The sequence below is a fragment of the Rhopilema esculentum genome, chromosome 16 (genome assembly GCF_057945365.1).
Source record: "Rhopilema esculentum isolate cy_ngs chromosome 16, ASM5794536v1, whole genome shotgun sequence".
In the NCBI taxonomy this organism is placed as follows: Eukaryota; Metazoa; Cnidaria; class Scyphozoa; order Rhizostomeae; family Rhizostomatidae; genus Rhopilema; species Rhopilema esculentum.
In genome coordinates, this window is record NC_142830.1 from 9002564 (window position 1) to 9023188 (window position 20625).

General features: G+C 34.7%; 1 protein-coding gene across 4 annotated transcripts; it reads left to right on the forward strand.

Moving 5' to 3' along the window:
* Positions 1-258: 258 nt before the first annotated feature.
* LOC135682025 (serine hydroxymethyltransferase, mitochondrial) lies at positions 259-17661 on the forward strand. Of its 4 annotated transcripts, none has more exons than XR_016144696.1 (16): positions 259-398; positions 1358-1534; positions 1924-2003; positions 2598-2713; positions 2948-3032; positions 4922-5003; positions 6276-6398; positions 6805-6873; positions 7390-7460; positions 8197-8252; positions 8829-8935; positions 9752-9851; positions 10161-10204; positions 10901-11012; positions 14079-14190; positions 16119-16226. XR_016144696.1 is itself a non-coding variant. In XM_065196724.2 (16 exons), the coding sequence occupies exons 1-16, from the start codon at positions 366-368 to the stop codon at positions 17374-17376; spliced, it is 1494 nt and encodes a 497-aa protein (XP_065052796.1). In that variant the 5' UTR covers positions 259-365; the 3' UTR covers positions 17377-17661. The 4 variants fall into 4 exon arrangements, 3 of the variants coding, with proteins under 3 accessions (XP_065052796.1, XP_065052797.1, XP_065052798.1); XM_065196724.2 differs by lacking the exon at positions 14079-14190 and adding an exon at positions 17246-17661; XM_065196725.2 differs by lacking the exon at positions 10901-11012 and adding an exon at positions 17246-17661.
* Positions 17662-20625: the final 2964 nt, after the last annotated feature.

Genomic DNA, 20625 nt, shown 5'->3' on the forward strand with positions numbered 1-20625 from the left:
AAGTCTGTCGAAATTTGTTTAGAAGTTGTCTCAGGGTTATCAATTGATCCTGGTGATTCATGTGAAGATTAAGACCTTATAGTTTATTAATAAAACTTTGAAGCTGCTGGCAAAGTTTTTGAGAACATTTGTACGATATTTTTATAAGAAAAACTGAGCAATGTAATTTCTAAAACATTTTTTACTGCAAATTTTGATAAGCCCTTCTTACTTTTGAGCCCCCCTCTGCGGAATTTGTGGAACGAGGTTATTGATAAAACACGTGTCAAAGGTCAATGGTTGATGCAATAACCTGTGGTCCATTGCGATACGGAGGTTCAATTTATGACCACGAAGGTCTTGTAGACAGATAGCTTGGAAAAGAAATGTTCTCCAGGACAAGATATGCGTTGAGAAAGGTATTTTTGCTCCGAACAATTAATCAAATTTTTCATTAAGTAATCATCCACAACTTTTAAAAAGTATTTAAGGCTCTTTTTTGAGTTCTTTGTAGAAAATTTTCGCCGTAAGCGACAAAAGAGTGGATTAGGCCCATTTGAAGCGGGCTGTAGAAGAAAGTCATTATTTTAATTGGTAGATTAACTCTGCGTTTTTACCAGCTATAGGAAATTTTCGAATATTCAGTTCAGTTCATTTAATTTCAAAATTACACAAAATACAATTTAATAGCATAAATATTGAAACTATTGTAGATGACATTGGATGAAAAAGAAGATTAACTCGTTTGTTTTGACTATAAACCTGTTTTGGTTGTTTGTTATATAACCGTACATTGCTTTCTGTACTTGTACAACTACACTGGCAGTGGGAGAACCTTATAAAACGAAATTAGTTACTAGTTGTTAGTATTTAAGTTTTTCTCAACGTGTTCTACAAAAAACAGAGCATTTTATTTACGAAAAGTCAAACCTGTTTCTGCGCTGCCCTGAGGTGAAAGTTTAAGTCTTGCCATGGGCATTTTGATAAAGGATAAGAAATAACGACAAAGGAGAGGAAATAATGAAAGTTTCTATGCATTTATAGCCTATTTTGCAGCCAGTAGCTAGGAGTTTACCTTTTTTTAAATCTTGTGTTGATGATAAATTGTGTTAAAAAGACCTTACAACTACGAGTCTTTTCAACCAGTTCAATTTTTCATGACAAACTTCAACAACTTTTGATACTGCAGGATGCTGGGAATTTAAAATCCATTTGTGGCGAAACCCTCTTTTACTTTTTACAGCTTTGCAAACAAAGTGGTACTTTTCATGCCAGAGATTGGATTGATGCTCTTGTTCACTCCTTTCTTTCACCTTACAATAGTCTTGTGTAGGGTGTCAAGTGTAAATTGATAGCCCATCTTATCTTTATCTTATAGCTTTGTAAAATACCTGGTGTTTGTGTTTCCAACCCAATATCTTTGCTGAAACAATGCAGTCAGAGATGTGTCTGGACAGGCAACGAAACTCTTCAAGAAGATGACCCTGAAATGTATGAACTGATAAAACTGGAAAAAAGAAGACAAGTTGAAGGACTTGAGCTTATTGCTTCAGAGGTTTTATATTTTATAAATTTATGCTAATATATAATATATATATATTAATTGTTAATAATGGTGTGGAAAATATTATTTGAATTTGTCTGTTAAGCCACCTTCTCTGGCTCTCCATGGAACTCTCTTAAACTAAGCAACCTTATGTGTAATGCTTGTTTCTATACCTACGGTGTTGAGTATCTATATTTTAAGCTGGTCCATTTTGAAGTAATTTTGCCTTGTAGCCTGTGATCATTTGGATTGAAATGGCTAAAGGCCTGGTTTCATGGAACAGCCTGTTCCATGGCTAGTAGTTTTTACCAAATGAAATATTCTGTATCTCAATTCTAACTTTCACTGATATACATTTTATACAGATGTTGACATACAATCAATGTTTTGTTTTGTAGAATTTTTGTAGTAGAGCAGCTTTAGAAACACTTGGAACATGTTTGAATAATAAATACTCTGAAGGTTATCCTGGAGCTAGGTATGTTTCAGTTCTTTTTTATTCTAGTTGACTTTGTCATTCTATACCACAGAATGATTTAATATTTCCCTTTCTGTCAAATGTTAAAAGAAACTAATTTATCGTGTTGGTTTTATTGATAAACACATATTTTATTTTTGCTCAAGTGTAACTTTGTTCTATTAAATTGCTAAATAAACATATTCAAAGGTTTTTTATAAAAGGTCACTCAGCGTGATAGATCACTAATTTTCATATAAGGTCAGTTGTCTCATCACAAGTCAACATAAAGATGTCCAACTTTAATTTCAAATGTATGTCAACTTAGATGTTGAGGGTATTTGTTGTGAACTTGACCTTTTTTCAATACTTTTGAACTTCATTTAGCGTTATCAATTCAAATTTGTCCATGAATATATTTATAGTCCCATACTTATTGCAGACAGGTTCCCCTTGAAAATCAGTGCTCTACCTTAAGGTATTTCATCCAAAATAAAGAGAACCAAAAAGCTGATAACTTAATCACTGTTTGGTTTAAAACAAAATATGAATAAAGTTTGGATACATTCTCTCATATGAGAAAATATTTTTGATTTATGTGCATCCTTTTTGCAGATATTATGGGGGAAATGAATACATTGATCAAATAGAGCTTCTTGTGCAAAAAAGAGCTTTGGATGCATACAGATTGGATCCTGCACAATGGGGAGTCAATGTACAGGTTTTCTCAGGTACTTAGGCCATATTTTGTCAAACTCTTTTTGGGATGTTCGTCTTCATGTTTCGAGGATGTTCAATTTTCCAAAAAAATATGAAAAGATCATCGAGTGTCATAACTTGGGTTAAAGAACATTCCAACAAATTAAGGTCTGTTTTTTGCTCAAATCTGTCACAATATGGTCTGATTTGATAAACCTAGATTTTTTGCTTCAGTATTCTAAATCCATACTTAATTTCTTTTCCAGGTGCTCCTGCTAATTTTGCAATCTACACTGCATTACTGAACCCTCATGATCGGATAATGGGGCTAGACCTTCCTCATGGTGGACAGTGAGTAGCCTTCTTTTGATAGAATAATAGTGCCTTTAAATGTCATGTTAGATATCATGTGTTGTAAAAAGTTTGTTGAATCCAGTTTTACAAGCTTTAGTTGTTTTTTATTGAATTGTAAAGGCTAGAAAATGGTGGCCATTTGTTAACAATTTTCATCCTATGCATGTGATACTCCTCTTCAGCTTCACTCAGTTCAAGGCTAAATCAAGGCTTTTTAACACCTGAATCCTCTTAATTAAAATATTGAGTTTTACAGGAGGTCAGATCTCACTGGATCGTGCTTGGCTTTTGAGAAGCCGAAATTCTTTAAAATTTTAGTTTGGCACAGCTGCTTGAAATGCTACTATTGTACTTGAATGTTTGAAACCACAGATTCTTTATCAGGACAAGCAATAGCAAATGCAATAAGAAAGTTGTGCTTTATGGGGCTCGGGATAATTGAGGAAGCAAATGCAAATGATTGGGTTGATGTTTACTACCTTTGAAGAAAACAGTATTTGACTTAGTTGCCCTTAATGGATTTAGGACAAAGCTTTGTTGCTTTCAAGCGACATTCACTAGTGACATTGCACTGTGGACATTCATCTAGTTTTCTTTCAATGTTAGTGTCCAGAGAAAAGAAAACTGAAAAAACTGACATTGTTCTCTAGTGCTGCTGTTACATCCATAAAGGGATCAAACACTTGCAGGCTGCAGACCAAATCTGACATGGGAGTAGGTTTTTAGCTGCCCTTCATCCTTAAGAATTGGTACTCTGATGTGAACACCTTTTCATGTTGGCTCAGTCCCTTTTGGTTCACCATAGTTGCTAGGACACCAAAGATGACAAGGCTGTCTCTAAGTGAAGAACGCTTACCATCCCTAAATTGAATGATACCTAGTTTGTCACTAACAAGGCTTACTATCCATGCATTGCATGATACCTAGTTTGTCACTGACCCATGCCTCAGCCCAGTGGCTGGAGAAATTGCGATGTTCAATGACGACTGTCAACAAATACAGGCACTGTTGAATCCTGTAAGTTATAACCTGGATAACTCAGAATTTCAATAAGTTAGACTTTTCTTGATTTGAACTGATTTTCACTTCCTATTGGATTTTGTTAGCTTACACTTGGCCGGTTGCCAATGAAAGAGCGCAGAGATTGGTATCTACTGAAATTTTCTCATAAGTACGTTCATGATGACTGAAAGCCAAAATATATTGACATATCACTGCAAGAAAATGCCAGAAACTTAAGATCTAGTTGTGTGCCTTTTATTGCGTCATCACCTGCTTCTAACATTCAGGAACGATGCAGCAGATCCTTTTAATAGACTGCCAGCAGAAATCAGGACAGCTAAGACTACAAGCGAATTTTCGAAGCAAACGCACAATATTATATATTCAGATTCAAGGAAAAGACTGCTAGTACAACTTCAGTTTGAAATGAATTTTTTTATTTCTTTTCTTAATTAATTACCTTTTATATTGTAAATAATTCTAATTTTTAAACAAATAATGTAGTTGTTAGCGACCAGGTGAAGAGCTACTCTGTGGAGAAACTGGTCTTGATTTCATTGTTATTATTATTATTTTTATTACTGCTATTATTATTATTATTATTATTACTCAATTCAAAAGTTGTACCCTGAATAAGCTAGACATCAACTAACTCTAAGCCATCTCCTTACCTTTCTTAAAGGGCCAACTTTTCAGGATTCACATTTTTTATTCATTTTTATAAGGTCTTTTGCTAGTAATCTGCTTTTTGCAACAATTTTGTTTCGAGTGTACTTTTTATTGTAATTACAAGAGTGTGAGTTTTAGATTGCGTGGAGTTAAATTGTCAAGACTTTCAAAGTTTATACTGCTTCTTCTTCATCAGTTGCTTGAATTTTTTTAAGCTTGTCTCATGGATATATGACGGACACAAAGCGAGTATCAGCAACGTCTAAATATTTTGAGTCAATGCCATATCGACTGGACGTAAGTTATTCATATCGATATTATTATTTCATTGTCAAGTATCGCCGTGTTTTACCAAGTAAAAATTAACTGCAAACACAGACTTACAATGAAAGTTCTCATTTTTGTCAATAAGTGGCTGCCGGTAACAAGCACCTCGTAAAAAAGACACACACCATAGACAACTTGTTTAATTTTAAAAAGTATGGATTTCACTCGATTTTTTTTAATGAATGCGCATTCATAAGTTCTAGGCACTTAACTTTTTAGTTCCATTCTTGCCAAAACAAAATATGGTATCCAAATTCAAACAAAAGTTCTTCAACTTCTATTGCCGTTCATCCTCTTAAATCATTTTCTGTCTGCAACGAGATAAAAATTTTGTTTAACTTTTTGTCCCTTGCCCAGAAGACCGAACGCCTAAAGGGTTAAGAGGAAGGTCAATACAAAAACTACCAAGTTACTACACCAAGACCATTCTTGCTTTCAATGTTGTTTTAAGACTGTTTTGAAAGGCTAGAGAAAAGATTAATTCCCTTTTGGGTTCTGTATTTGGCCGTTTTCTGAAGTTTCATACTTTTAAGTATCAGATAAGAAGTAATTTTTCGAGACCCGCAAAGTTTCCGCTTTTTGTATCATCTTGAATTTCTGTCCTGCAAAGGGTGCTTAAGAAATTTCTTTAGAAGGTGGCAGGTAAATAAGCATTTCGATACTATAATGAACGGCCCTTTCTGCTAATTAAAGCCAAATAACTGAGGAGAGCTCATTAATTTAGCAGAAAAATCGGATCATGATGTTCTTGAAATTAGAGATATAGCCGTTAGACTGTGGTCCCTGAAAATTTTCTCCTGTTAAAAACACTAGCTTTCTTTAACTCCATAATATTTTTATTTAAGGTTTGATGTAAGATAATGATGTAAGTGTTTTCCCTTATTTTTTGCATCCTTGATATGCCATCGGATAATTGCCACGTAGGCTAGTAGCGCTAATAGCAATCTTTGAAAAGTACTGATCTGGTTTTCCTGATCTTAATACCAAAGGGCACCATAGTGTCATTCCTATGTTAGACATAAAATTTGCCACCATGATATGATCACTAAAAATTAGTTTACCGAATGCTAAACGTAAACTCCAGGAGGGTTTTGTCTTTGTAATGATGTTCTATTTACAACCATTCTCAGGATAATCAGCAGATTAAGATTCAAAATAATGCAACCAAGAAGGTATTTTGTATCCCGAATTCTAAGATTTAATATATGATTTATTATTTTCAAAACCCTCTCTACATTTTAGGAAGAAACTGGAATCATAGATTACGACAAATGTGAGGAACTTGCAACTCTGTTTAGGCCGAAGATATTAATTGCAGGCACTAGTGCATATTCAAGATTAATTGACTATCAAAGGATGAAAGAGGTTCTTATAATTTTTCTAACGTTGCTTGCTATGTCAGTTAATTTTATTTGTTTATCGTTGTTATCTGCTAACTTAGGCCTGAACCAGTTACATCCAAAGTAGCAGATATTGATTTGCCTCTAGTTTTACTTAAAATAATCACAGAAGGCATCCACAGATATACTGTATTGAATTGAATGTTCAAACAAGAATCTATCTGAAATTATATCGCTGCGGAGGATTGCGTGGAACCTGGACAACTTCTTCACTCCTTGTCAATGAGTTGCAGTGTGTTGGTACTTCCTTTACAGAAGTCTCTTATTGAACATCACGTCTCGTATTGACAATACAAAATGACAGGCTCGTCTTATATCTGTAGTTAAGTCTTGGATTTTTAGCATGCAATGATGTATCATTTGTTGTTTAGATTGCTACAAAAGTAAATGCTTACCTTTTGGCTGACATGGCTCACATCAGTGGATTAGTTGCTGCAGGGGTACGTTTAACTATTTTGTCACTTTAAAGCCCTTTTTTGTCACTTTGACTCTTACACAGTCAAACTTTGTCAGATTCGACACATCCAGCTCAACTGAATTTCACCGTGTATGAGGTATAATCAAAAGTCGAAAGCCCTCTTCAGAATAAATTCGAATTAACTTTTTAGGAATAGAATTTGTTCAATTCCTTTCATCTAAATCTGCAATTTTCATTTGCAGAAAAATTCTGCTTACGGTTGTGAGTTTTGAAGCTTTGTTTGTTGCTACTACAAGAAAGGAGAAATTGAATTAAAAGGAACATTGATATTAAGAAATTGCAAAAAGATGTTTCAAAAGGAAGTGCAATAAAATTAATTCGTTGAAATGCATTGCTTTTTCAGGGCAAAGAAGCCAAATAAAGATACTTATAGTGCCCCTCAATTTGAATTTAAGCAATTGTTATCCTACACAAATCTATTAAATACAATACCTTTGCAAGTTAGAATTCGTAAAAACGTTTCGCCAAAACTTTTTAGGTCATTCCAAGTCCCTTTGATTATGCTGACGTGGTTTCAACAACGACTCACAAAAGTCTACGTGCTGTTAGGTAAGTGACTACATTGCATTTGACGTTTTGAAGAAATTTTATTACCCTTGTCTTACCTTTGTTCTAACCCCGTTTGGCTCAATATTTGCTGAAACCCACGAATGGTCCTCTACTTACGGCGAAATGATAAATTGTTTAAAGAGTGATGAAGATGTAAGATAAGTTTAAGAAAGAGTTAAAATGTTTCGACTTTGTATGTTTCGCTACCCTCTTGTAAAGTGATCGATCTTCATCTCTAAAGTATCTGGATTGTCACATAGAGAGGTACTAATAAAAGAGGGGTTTCACTGTGCTGAGGTGAACGCAAGTTGAAAATTAGTGTCGACCGGTTAAAAGAGCAGGGACCCTGAATATAGGATTCACCGCATGCTATTTTTGTCATACTTATTCTATGCAGCAACCTTCATAGGTTTTGATGACAAGTTTTCCTGTTTTTTCTATTTGCGAATGAATTTAGTGTATCTTAAACATTTCTATGGCATAATCTTTGTCGTTATTTGGGCCAAAACAAGCATTCCTAATTCCAAGACAATACCCAAGAGAGGTGACGAAAATGATATCCCAGTGTATTTTTTGCATTGTTTTGAACAAGGTGATAGCTTACAAACATTCTTAGCATGTATGTACAGAAACAGACTTTGATAGCCAACATAAGATTGCATATTTTAGGTTAGATACGTATTTTATGTTCTTCTTAAAGTTTTCAGCTCTTGAGTGATGTCCACTTCTTTTCTAGGCATTCGCTTATATTCTTCAGAAGGGGTTTAAGAAGCGTGAATAAAAAAGGAAAAGGCAAGTTTTTTACTGTTGAGGGATGTCTGACACGAAAAGTACCTGATTATGCTAAATTTCCGCTTTTCCGTGCTGTCTTAAAAACTTTGCGGTACCAAAAGTCTGTTTGGTTTTTTTCGTATTTGCCAAAAAATTGTTAAGTTTTCACGTTTAAGTTTAAGTTTAAGCTAGAACTTAAACTTTTGTTTAAAGGAACAACTTATACTTATACTCATACTTAAACTGACATGCATAAGTACAGTGAATCCAAAAAAGCTCAGGCCAAATTGATCAGAGCACGCGCACAAAAAAGGAATCGGAAACTGCTCACGTGAAACCACTGCGCGCTGCTCTAGGATTTCACCAATTTGCAGAAAGGCGGCAACTGTTCACATGTTTTTCTGTGCGAAATTTGATTGGTTAACTGCTTGTGGTTGAGTGGCCGTAAGCCACTTTTACTCGTTTCAATGCCTTAAAAACTTCAAATATTGCAAAGAAGAATTGATACGCAGGGATTCTCTTAACAGAGGACTCTTCCTAGTGGGAAAGCCTGAATGCATAAGTTTCTGTATCTAAGATGCTTTTTTTTAATTTTAGAAATCATGTATGATTTGGAAAATAAAATCAACAGTGCTGTCTTTCCTGGGTTACAAGGTGGACCCCACAATCATTCAATGGCTGCTGTTGGAGTGGGACTGAAGCAGGTGAAAGTAGATCTCTATCATTTTACTCTACTAATCTTGTGAGCGTGTGGCACCTCTTGCCATACAGCTGAATTTTTGACATAGGCAGGCCATACTATTCAACTAAACCTTTTTTTGAAGGCAAGCCCCGCTTAAGGTCATAGACTTTGAAGCATTATTTGTCGCTACAAAATTTGTTGTTTGATAGCATCAAGGACCTTAAATGGAGAGCGGATATCGAAAAATTGCAACAGCAAGAAATTGAAAAGGAGTCCGAGAACAGTGAATGTGGTTTTGTTGCGAAACAGCTTTGGGAAGATTTATCAGGGCTGGAATAGTATTCGATATGTTGACATTTTTGACTGCTGACTACTTTAGCAAAATACGGTAGTAAGTTACCCCCAGGCAGTAAGTTACCCCTAACAAACTCCCGATTGATTGATTCATCTTGTTTTCAACATAGATCTTCTTTATTTACCCTATATCCATACTTGGGCCAACTAAATAGTATATATGTCCGCTACATTTGCTGGAGATTTTTCGTAGATCTTGATCATAGACACTTTTGAAAATTAAAATGGGAACTATTTTGAAAGGGAATACGTACGAGGAAGACGCGCAGCTTGCTTGTTCAATCAATCAATCAATCAATCAATCAATCAATCAATCAATCAATCAATCAATCAATCAATCAATCAATCAATCAATCAATCAATCAATCAATCAATCAAAAACTTTATTAATGTGTCAAAAAATATTTAGCTTGCAAACTAATTGGGGACACAACGAAAAAAAGTATATAAACTGTTGTTATTTAAAGTTGCAATTTCTTTGTAGACAATGTCACCTGATTTTGTTGAATACCAACGACAAGTTTTAAAGAATGCAAAAGTGATGGCAAATACCTTGGTAGAAAGAGGGTATAAAATCGTTTCTGGTAAGTTCCAAACAGTTTGTCTTTGTCGTTTGAGCGCGAGTTTGCTTGCGTGAGATTTCTTATCTTTTTGTTACAGCCTAGTAGTAATAATAATAACATAACTAATATTTTAACAAATTGACTTGGTCAGATGTAATACAATCTGCTATCATTCAAGGGCCTCCTTGTATTCATGAAACGCTTTTTGATTGAAAATGAATCACCTCTCCAACCCGAATTCAGTTCAGCACTTTATTCCGTATTTGTGTATTATATGTGTATTTCACTGCATAATGGCTCTCTCTTTCAAGAAACTGCCCTTTGTTTCAGGTGATACGGAGGTGCATTTAGTTCTGGTTGATCTACGACCAAAGGTAAAAAGATTTGATCATCATAATTCTTGGTTAACATGCTAACAGAACCAATAAAAACGACACACTAATGGAGTAATTTTGACTCGTTAAACAGCACGCATTAGTAATATTTTACCAACATGACTTAGAAGGGTACCTTTGGTGATGTATAAACAAGAGACCAGCTAACATTCTACAAACATCTTCAGGCACCGATCCTGTTATAAACTATCGATTATCAAGAAACGTAAATTCTATCCACGCACAAACACTTGAATTGATCTTTCATATATTGCGACTTTTAAAATCTATGCACCCACACTGCTTCCATGATGTTTTGCCTTTAGAGTGCAATCATTTTTGCCTAATGTAAGTTGATCTGACTTTTTCTCAACGCTAAGTTTCCAATCTAAATGTTCACACACACACACAAATTACTTAAATGATTACTCACAAGGTGTTTTACCTTTCTAAAATAACAGCTGTAAGCCTTCCAAGGTACATAATGAATAACTGTTTATACCACAGCCTTCAGAATAAAAAGTTGTATCTAAATTGCATCGGGTAAGTGATTTCTCACCCAAGCTGATGGATCATCCTTGTCGATTCAAGCAAACTGATGAAGGTGTTCGCTATTCAAAGAATTGGAAAGCGACTTTTTTCCGTTTTGGTAATGCTGCTATTTTGATCGATTTAATAACTCTGTTTTGATTCCAGAACATTGATGGGGCCAGAGTTGAAAGAGTTTTGGAAGAGGCGTTAATAACATTGAATAAGAATACGTGCCCGGGTGACATTAGTGCCATGAAACCAGGTGGCCTAAGAATAGGTTAGTTGTTTTATGAGATAATGCTGCAGAGATCCGAATTTTTTTGTCAGAAACAGTTCCTCTAATGAAATGAGGTACCAAGGTCCTGTTTGCTTGGAAAATTGAGTGAGTGTGGTTGGCAGTATTTGAGCAAGAAATATGGTACCAAAGGCGAAAAGTAGCCAAGTTTATTGAAGCTCAGGACCCAAACAAGCGAATAAAATTTTGCCTTTCACAATTCTGCAAAACAAAAAATTTCTTGTCCGGTTGAAAGCTCATATTGAGGTTGCTTTGAAGGATAAAAAACAAAACAATTAGATCTTTGATGCAAATTCGGTGCAGTATCAGACCATTATTTAGGAATTCTGCCAGCTTGCTGTTTTATCACTGGTGTGATATATGTGCACACCTAAAACCAAGATTTAAAAATTGCTTTGAGAAAAGAAAACATTTTGAAACATGTTACTAAAGCGTTTCGTCTGACACTCTTCAGAGTATAAAATGTCGGAACACAGATTGTGTTTTCTATTTTTCAAAGCCATTTTTAATTTCTTTATCACAAAAAGGTTGTTTGAAAATCAAATTGTCAGGTGATAAATTATTTGTCTCCGAAAAGGTCTACATAGGGTTTTCAAAGGAACCAAGATAAGTGTGAGATCCTGTGAGAAACGTTGCAACAGTAGTTTATCAAGTCTGTTTTTGATTTTATTGTTTTTCTAGCTAAGAAAATAAACAGTTCATTAGTGTCTTATATTTAAAAGCTATGCGCGAGACCTAAATGATCCTAATGATTTAACCCTATAACCCTAATGATAGACTCTTAACTCTACTATGAATTAGTTAACTAATTGGAAAATGTTGCGAATAAAAACAAACTTCATAGCTATTGTGTCATCATGAAACGTATTTATAAAAAGCTCACAAGATAAAATTTTGATAACAATGTTGATAATAAGATAATAAGAATATTATTTACAAACTGAAATATGATTATCATTTGTTGGATAAGTTTTGAATTTTCAATCACCATACTTATAATAAAAATAATAATATTAAAGATATAAATAGAATGATATATGATAAAAATATAAAAATTGAGTATTCTTGATAAAAATGTAAATTTTAAAAAATACATAATAATACTCACCAAGGCATATATCTGTAACCAGGATCCTAAGTTTAGTAATATTTTTGATGGATGACTTTGATGACGAACGAATCAATACAATATGTTTTCACTGCTAGGATCCGATACACTAAATCTCTACAGCTTGTGTAACAGTTAAATTAATTGACAGTTACGTTATATCTCTGCATGAATCTTAGTAGTCTTAAGAAGTAGTTGCTAGAGAGCAGTTGCTAGGGACCGTCAATTCTTGCTTTTCTTTACTTAAGTGTTCACATTGCTCAAGGAACTAGCGCCGCCATGATTTTTTTAAAGGCTTAAACTCATCACCAGCGAGCCAAAATCAATGCACCATAACACCGCGTTATAATCAATGCACCATAACAGTGCAGCAAAATCAGTTTCAAAAAACCACTGCACCAAAACAACTTTACCAACTTCAATGCATCGAAACCACTGCACAAAATTGAATTCACCAAACAAACACAATTATATCAATAAAACAGCACACCAAAGCTACTGCGAAAGCCACTGCATCAGAATCATTGGAACAAAATCAATGCAACAAAACCAGTGCACCGTTGCAGTCCATTAAAACCAGTACCAAAACAACACTGCACCAGATTCAATGCACCAAAACCACTTTACCAAAATAAATGCATCACAATCAATCGATAAAAACCACTTTCCTCAAAATCAATGTACCAAAATTCATGCACCAAAGTCATTCTATCGAAACCACTGCACCAAATCCAGCGCACCAAAACCAAGGCATCAAAGCCACTGCACCAAAACCAGTGTACTAGTTCAAGTGCACCAAAATCACTGCATAAACTTATGCAATGAACCAAAACCAGAACCGATCACTGCATAAACTACTGCAATGCAACAAAATCCATGCACCAAAACCAGCTGACCAAAACCAAGACGCCAAAATCCATACGCCAAAGCCAGCACAAAAATTATATTTTTTCACAATCGTAGCCAACCTTTTTTCCTCGCCACAGTATCACCCAAAGGTAGACAGTAGTTTGTATCGACAATAGTTTCAAACTAGAGGGCAAGTGCGTAGTACATATCGATACCCTTTTCATCAGTTTTTTTATCTAACTTTTTCTTTCATCAGTTAGTCTTGTTCACTTTTCGTTAAGTTACTTAGGGTAGTAGTTCATTTTTCGGATGTAGTATGACGCATGGCAACTGAGAATCTGGGAAGCAATCAAATCCCTTTCTCGTGTGCTACGTTCTGTTCTAAACTTTTATGATCATACCCTACAGACACATTCTCTGGCTGTCATTCTCTGAATGTGCCAGCAGCAGTGTCTTAACATCTGTCAGTCCCTGAGTGTGGATAAACTGATAATTGGAGCTGCCATTTTATCATTGAAAGTGAAGCCAAATACCTGTGTCGATTATGCTTTTACCTCCTTGGTTTCTCGCACTATTCGAGCTTTCGCTCATTTGATACCCCTTAAACACTATACAAGCATTTGTGCCATTGCCAACAATGGCTTACGTTTATTGTTTGAGGCTAGTCTTGCAGTCTCTGTATTTGCAGTGAAAGACATCTTCCTTGTAGGTCTTAGTGACGTACTCATCAAAATGTTTAATTTCAATGCACAAAACTGCTAGCAGTGTAACCATTTTAATGCTAGGACACTACATGTTCACAACCTTATAACCGACTAAACTGACCTTATAACCGACTAAACTGACCTTATAACCTTTAACCCCTTAACAGTCTATAACCGAAACTCAAGTTGCAACTAATACCAACCTGTTGAACACCCAAAAGCGTAACTAAACTGACATGCTTTTTTAGTTTTACTGTATTTTGTTTTACTGTATCCAGGGAGAGAAGAAAACTTAGTGGAGAGAGTAGTTATTTGGAATCTTTCGAAGAGGGACTGATGGATACCCCTCTTGAATTGCTACTGATGGATACCCCTCTTGATCCATAGGGTATAAATGGTCGAAGGATTTCAACTGTTATGGAGCTAGCCGGTGTAACTCTAGATGAATACTGCATTTTAGATGATGTTGATGAGGATAACCCAAGTGGATGCCGTATGGGTAACGGGCGCCATCATTAATTTATGTTAATTCCAAACTGGCATAGGAAATGATTTATTATAGGCCATGCTTCACTATCCCGTATGCTCAAAAGAATAGGTCCATTATTTAGGTCTAATGTTATTTGTAATTCAGTGTTTTTGTATCCTTCGTACTTGTTTTGTCGATTTTCTGATTTTATGTAAAGTTTTAAATTTTTGAGTGGTTTTGGCCATTCATGCTGATAAATGCGAACATTTCCATTTCGATGTGTCGCAGTTGTAAACGCAAAATCATGTTGAAATGACCAACTCATATTCTAGAATTTGAAAACAAAATTTATGGTTCCAAGCTCAAAGTTCATAATTTCGAATTTTGGTGGGAAGATTATTTGAATTGGTTTCCATATCGAAAGACGCTTCTTCTCACATTTACTTGTTATTTCGCAATACCGAAAAAACTCAATAGGATCCTGTATAGTCACTGCTGCACGGCCAATGGAAACCACGAAAGGGCTAAATCGTGGCAGAGTACACGGTTCTGTCCTTACGTGATATCATATGGAAACGGTATTTTGTAAACATACAGGTTTGATCGTGGATTTGCGAACTGCATCCGATTTGGTGTAAAACTGTATGAAGTGTGTAAAGCCTCGGGCATATGGTAATGCGATCAGAGTAATTCACAATTTGAAGCTTGCAGCATTGAAAGATCTTCATTTTAATCAATTTGTATTTTTGTGTGTTTATTTTTTTAAGAATAATAAATTCTAAGAATTTAGATTTGCTGGGTCTAGAAATTTCGAGATCGTGGCTTAGACCAGAATAAGAGCTGCGAATCGTTTTATCAGATTGATATGAAATGATGTAGCAATGAAGAAATCGTCATTGAAATTTTATCACAGTATCAATAAAGATGAATGCAAAGTTTTTGTAAATTGGGGGCGTTTTCGCAAGAAATGCCTAGCGAGAAAGTCTTTGCAAGCCCATGATTACTGTAAATCCTCGAATTGCCCCCTCCCCCCCTCGAAAATACCCTCCCCTCGCATAAGCCCCCACTCTAAAACTACAAACTGTCAATAGCCCCCCCCCCCCTCGAATAAGCCCCCACTGCTACCGTATATTCTCGAATTGGTTTTTGCCATCTAAGGTTGCCTATGGCGTTTTATTGAATTACCACGACAAATTCGTACTTTTGGTAGTACCGATTAAATGCTCATAAAGAAATCCCTACTAAAATAAACAAGGTCTTTCAATAATGTCTTCTTATTTTCTACAATAATTTTATAAGCCCCCCCCCTCGTATAAGCCCCCTCTCGAATAAGCCCCCGTCCAAATATATAAAAAATAAATAAGCCCCCAGGGGACTAATTCGAGGATTTACGGTATGATGTTGAGATCGTCTTTGTATGCGTGTTCAATGTCCTTGATAGGTCAATGCTAATGTAGACGGCCATTTTTGCATTTGCACCAAAGTTGAAGGTGCCAAAGTGTCATCTGCATGGTGTCATCTGCGTGGCAAAGTGTCAAAATGTCGTGCATTTTAATTTAGCAACCACAATCTTTGAATGTAAAGAGTGTCGCTTTTGAGTGTCAAATTAGGTAACACCACTTAGCATCTATTACTGTTCAGAGCTGATCATAAAAATATTCGATATTTTGAATAGGCTTTGTTGGAGAAATTCAAAAATCCTGGAGGATAGGCTGTTTACATGACCGTTTATTTTTATAAAAAATGTTCAGGTGCAGCGGAGTATTGTGAAGGTAAGACGTGCCCCGGTCTCAAAGGCTTTCTGTCATGACCGGATACGGCCCTATAAGTCTCATATTAATTAAAAACTTGAAAATAAATCGATCATTAAATCACTACAATCAATCGATCAGTCACTCAATCAATCATTTAAACGAAAAGTCTGTTGCTAATGAAAACGCTTGAAATCCTAATTCCAGGAACACCTGCTCTGACGTCACGTCAATTCAAGGAACAAGACTTTGTCAAAGTAGTTGATTTTCTTGATGTTGGTGTTGAAATCGCTCTGGAAGCCCAGCGAAAAACGGGTAAGTGTCTCAGGTTCACTTTTCAAAGTATTTTAGTGAACCTGTAAGGTACCATTTGAACCTTAAAACTTCACAGCTGGTTCACAGCGTAGTGACAGTTGAGTCCTGTATTCGTTTTATATATAGGAGAGTATATATGAGTGAAGATAATTCCTTGAGACCATTTACTTTCCTCGCTGCCTTCATTCTCCCCAGTGTTGCCAATGCATACACATTTGAGTGACTGGTGGACAGTGGCCACGCGCTCGAGACCGAATGATTTCTAACGTACAACCGTCAACACTACTGTTATAAGTTTTAATCGCTTATACAAATCGTTAATCGTTTTACTCCTTTTTCCAAAAACTCAGTAGGGTGACCTCTATTGGATGCGACCTCAATCATTATTTACATCAATTTCTTTGTTTCCAGTCTAAGTTATCAAATCCATTTATTGAGGGTGTTCAACATTTCATAGCAATCTAAAATCTCTTACTGTTTGTTTTCGATTGCATTAGATCCACTGATTGACTGCATTGCAACCTTCACTCATATCAAGGATGCACTTTTAACTCAAAGCAAAAATCTTGAAAGGGTGGCATACCTACTCGGACTTTCAAATTTGATTTGATGACATTTTAAAACCAGATAAATTAAAGACTTATGGACAATTTATTCTTAAGTTCTATCGGATTTTATCTATGACCATGACAACAAACCAAAACTCAGATTTTGGGATAGTTGGAGGGTCATGGTTGCCAACCTTCTGATAGAAGATGGTACCTGATGATGATGATTGGATTTTTATGAAAATGAAACATTCAGAATGCAGAAAGAAAGAACAACGGTTACTGATAAGGTTCTGCAAGAATGATTAAGTTTAATAAAAGCGTTTATGTGTGAACATTGCTTGGCGATTTTCAGCATCTTTGGCATCCAATTATTTTTATATTTATTAGAGATGTTATTTGCCATCATTTTTTCATCACGTTAAATTTCTTTGAAGAAATTCATGTTTGTTGTTTTCTGTCTTGTTTCAGGAAACTCGATGAAAGCATTCAAAGAAGCTGTTGTCTCAGATTCAGAAATTAGGGACAAGATTACCAAGCTCCGTGAACAAGTAAGAGAATTCGCAACCAAGTTTCCAATGCCGGGATTCGAACACAAATAGTGTTTGCAAATCTGTGTACATGGGTCTATCTAATGTTAAGTAAAACAATGTATAATCAACTACTTCCAACAATTTGCAGATATCTAAATTTAAATTACTAAAGTTAGGTGTTAGCATTTGTTGATTTATAATTTAAAAAATGTAGGTAGGTGTTAGCATTTGTTGTAAGGGGAACGTTTTTCAAACACCATGTTCGCTCATTAACAAATTATTTATAGCTTTTGGTAGATTTTTTTCTAAGTTATTTGTTACAAACGTTGAATTTCATTTTTGAAATCAGAAATATCTTGCAATGTTTTGTTAGGCCTTCTCATCTTTACAAAAAACAACGGGCTTCAGCATTTGCCATTCAAAAGCGGGACTTTTCACGGTGCCAGTTTTTTTCATCCAGCTGTCGATAGTGTCTAAAGGTTTGGTGGGGACCGATAGTGTTTGAAAGGTTTTAAAGGCGACCAAAATGTGACTTGGTTTGATGATTCTTCGGAATTAGATAATCTACTGTATTTATTGAACTATTGCCGTTGATTTATCCGGGCACGAAAAGACAAAGCATTATCGAATTCGACAAAATACAGCGAATGTCGAAAGACGCTATCAGAAAGGTAATGAAAGGTACTTCTTTTTCACGCTTCTAAGTTAACAGAATTGTAATGTTCTGCATAGTTTCAGTCTGTTTACAATAATTTCAAAGAAAACATTGAATTAGTGCGGCCTAAGTTCAACAAAAATTAAGAAACAGAATTGTTCTTTGCTAAATGCTTATTTGGTTCAAGTAGTCCTTTCCTTCGGTAAAGCTCAAACACAGAAAGTTGTTTCAGCCATTCTTTTGTCTATTTTTACGTTTTGTCCTTTTATTTCTTCGTCCTTTTAGTACCAGTGCTATGTAACCATGGCAGCTGAAGCAACCTGCTTCTCCATTTTGTAAACAAGGTCGAGCTGTTCGACTGTTAACTTATTCAATTAATCTAACCAACTTATCTAAACTAATCTAATATAATCTAACCGACAAATCTTACCATAACACCATAAAAGAGTGGCCTAATCTAGACAGACAGGGTCATTTTTTCTGCAGACTCTACGATGATATCAGGTGTTAGAGAACACTGGTTGGTCTAAACAGACCAAATAAGCTGACATTGACATGTGTCTGGTTAGGGTCACCGTTTCATTGCCTGTCACTTTAATGTTCAAGTATCGATACAAAACCAAAAGACATTTACGACCAAAAATACCGCTTTTTTAGAAGAAAGATTGCATCTCAAAAATGGTGGTTTTCCAAAGCCTATATGCTTGCCTTTTGAGAGTTTAGGCAACTTTCGAAATGTTTTTATATTCTCAAATAGTGCACTAAATAGACTGAAGAATAATCAAACAATCCAAGGGACATTTTGGATGAATTAATCAAAGATTTTGAAAAGAAAAATTGCGCCTCAAAAATTAAGATTTTTCAAAGCCTATAGGCTTGCCTTTTTGAGAGTTTAGGCAACTTTTGAAATATTTTTTATGTTTTCAAATAGTGCACTAAATAGACAGAAAAACATAATCAAACAATCCAAGAGATATTTTGGATGAATTAATCAAAGATTTTGAAAAAAAAATTGCGCCTCAAAAATAAAGGTTTCCAAAGCCTATAGGCTTGCCTTTTTCGAGAGATTAGGCAACTTTTGAAATTTTTTTTATGTTCTCAAATAGTGCACTAAATAGACAGAAAAACATAATCAAACAATCCAAGAGATATTTTGGATGAATTAATCAAAGATTTTGAAAAGAAAAATTGCGCCTCAAAAATTAAGGTTTCCAAAGCCTATAGGCTTGCCTTTTTGAGAGTTTAGGCAACTTTTTAAATGTTTTTATGTTCTCAAATAGTGCACTAAATAGACTGAAAAACATAATCAAACAATCCACGAGGCATTTTGGATGAATTAATCAAAGATTTTGAAAAGAAAAATTGCACCTCAAAAATTAAGATTTTTCAAAGCCTATAGGCTTGCCTTTTTGAGAGTTTAGGGAACTTTTGAAATGTTTTTATGTTTTCAAATAGTGCACTAAATAGACAGAAAAACATAATCAAACAATCCAAGAGATATTTTGGATGAATTAATAAAAGATTTTGAAAAGAAAAATTGCGCCTCAAAAATAAAGGTTTCCAAAGCCTATAGGCTTGCCTTTTTCGAGAGATTAGGCAACTTTTGAAATTTTTTTTATGTTTTCAAATAGTGCACTAAATAGACAGAAAAACATAATCAAACAATCCAAGAGACGTTTTGGATGAATTAATCAAAGATTTGGAAAAGAAAAATTGCATCTCAAAAATTAAGATTTTTCAAAGCCTATAGGCTTGCCTTTTTGAGAATTTAGGCAACTTTCGAAATGTTTTTTATGTTCTCAAATAGTGCACTAAATAGACTGAAAAACATAATCAAACAATCCAAGAGACATTTTGGATGAATTAATCAAAGATTTTGAAAAGAAAAATTGCACCCCAAAAATTAAGATTTTTCAAAGCCTATAGGCTTGCCTTTTTGAGAGTTTAGGCAACTTTTGAAATATTTTTATGTTCTCAAATAGTGCACTAAATAGACAGAAAAACATAATCAAACAATCCAAGAGATATTTTGGATGAATTAATAAAAGATTTTGAAAAGAAAATTGCGCCTCAAAAATTAAGATTTTTCAAAGCCTATAGGCTTGCCTTTTTGAGAGTTTAGGCAACTTTTGAAATATTTTTATGTTCTCAAATAGTGCACTAAATAGACAGAAAAACATAATCAAACAATCCAAGAGATATTTTGGATGAATTAATAAAAGATTTTGAAAAGAAAAATTGCGCCTCAAAAATAAAGGTTTCCAAAGCCTATAGGCTTGCCTTTTTCGAGAGATTAGGCAACTTTTGAAATTTTTTTTATGTTTTCAAATAGTGCACTAAATAGACAGAAAAACATAATCAAACAATCCAAGAGACGTTTTGGATGAATTAATCAAAGATTTTGAAAAGAAAAATTGCATCTCAAAAATTAAGATTTTTCAAAGCCTATAGGCTTGCCTTTTTGAGAATTTAGGCAACTTTCGAAATGTTTTTTATGTTCTCAAATAGTGCACTAAATAGACTGAAAAACATAATCAAACAATCCAAGAGACATTTTGGATGAATTAATCAAAGATTTTGAAAAGAAAAATTGCACCCCAAAAATTAAGATTTTTCAAAGCCTATAGGCTTGCCTTTTTGAGAGTTTAGGCAACTTTTGAAAT

What these genes read in the sequence shown, in the direction of transcription:
- LOC135682025 (XM_065196724.2), top strand. Translation starts at nt 366, where the DNA reads ATGTTCTCCAGGACAAGATATGCGTTGAGAAAG. An exon ending in GAAGGTTATCCTGGAGCTAG is followed by an intron (nt 2,004 to 2,597) that starts GTATGTTTCAGT and finishes TCCTTTTTGCAG; the next exon opens with ATATTATGGGGGAAATGAAT. An exon ending in GGAAGCCCAGCGAAAAACGG is followed by an intron (nt 16,227 to 17,245) that starts GTAAGTGTCTCA and finishes GTCTTGTTTCAG; the next exon opens with GAAACTCGATGAAAGCATTC.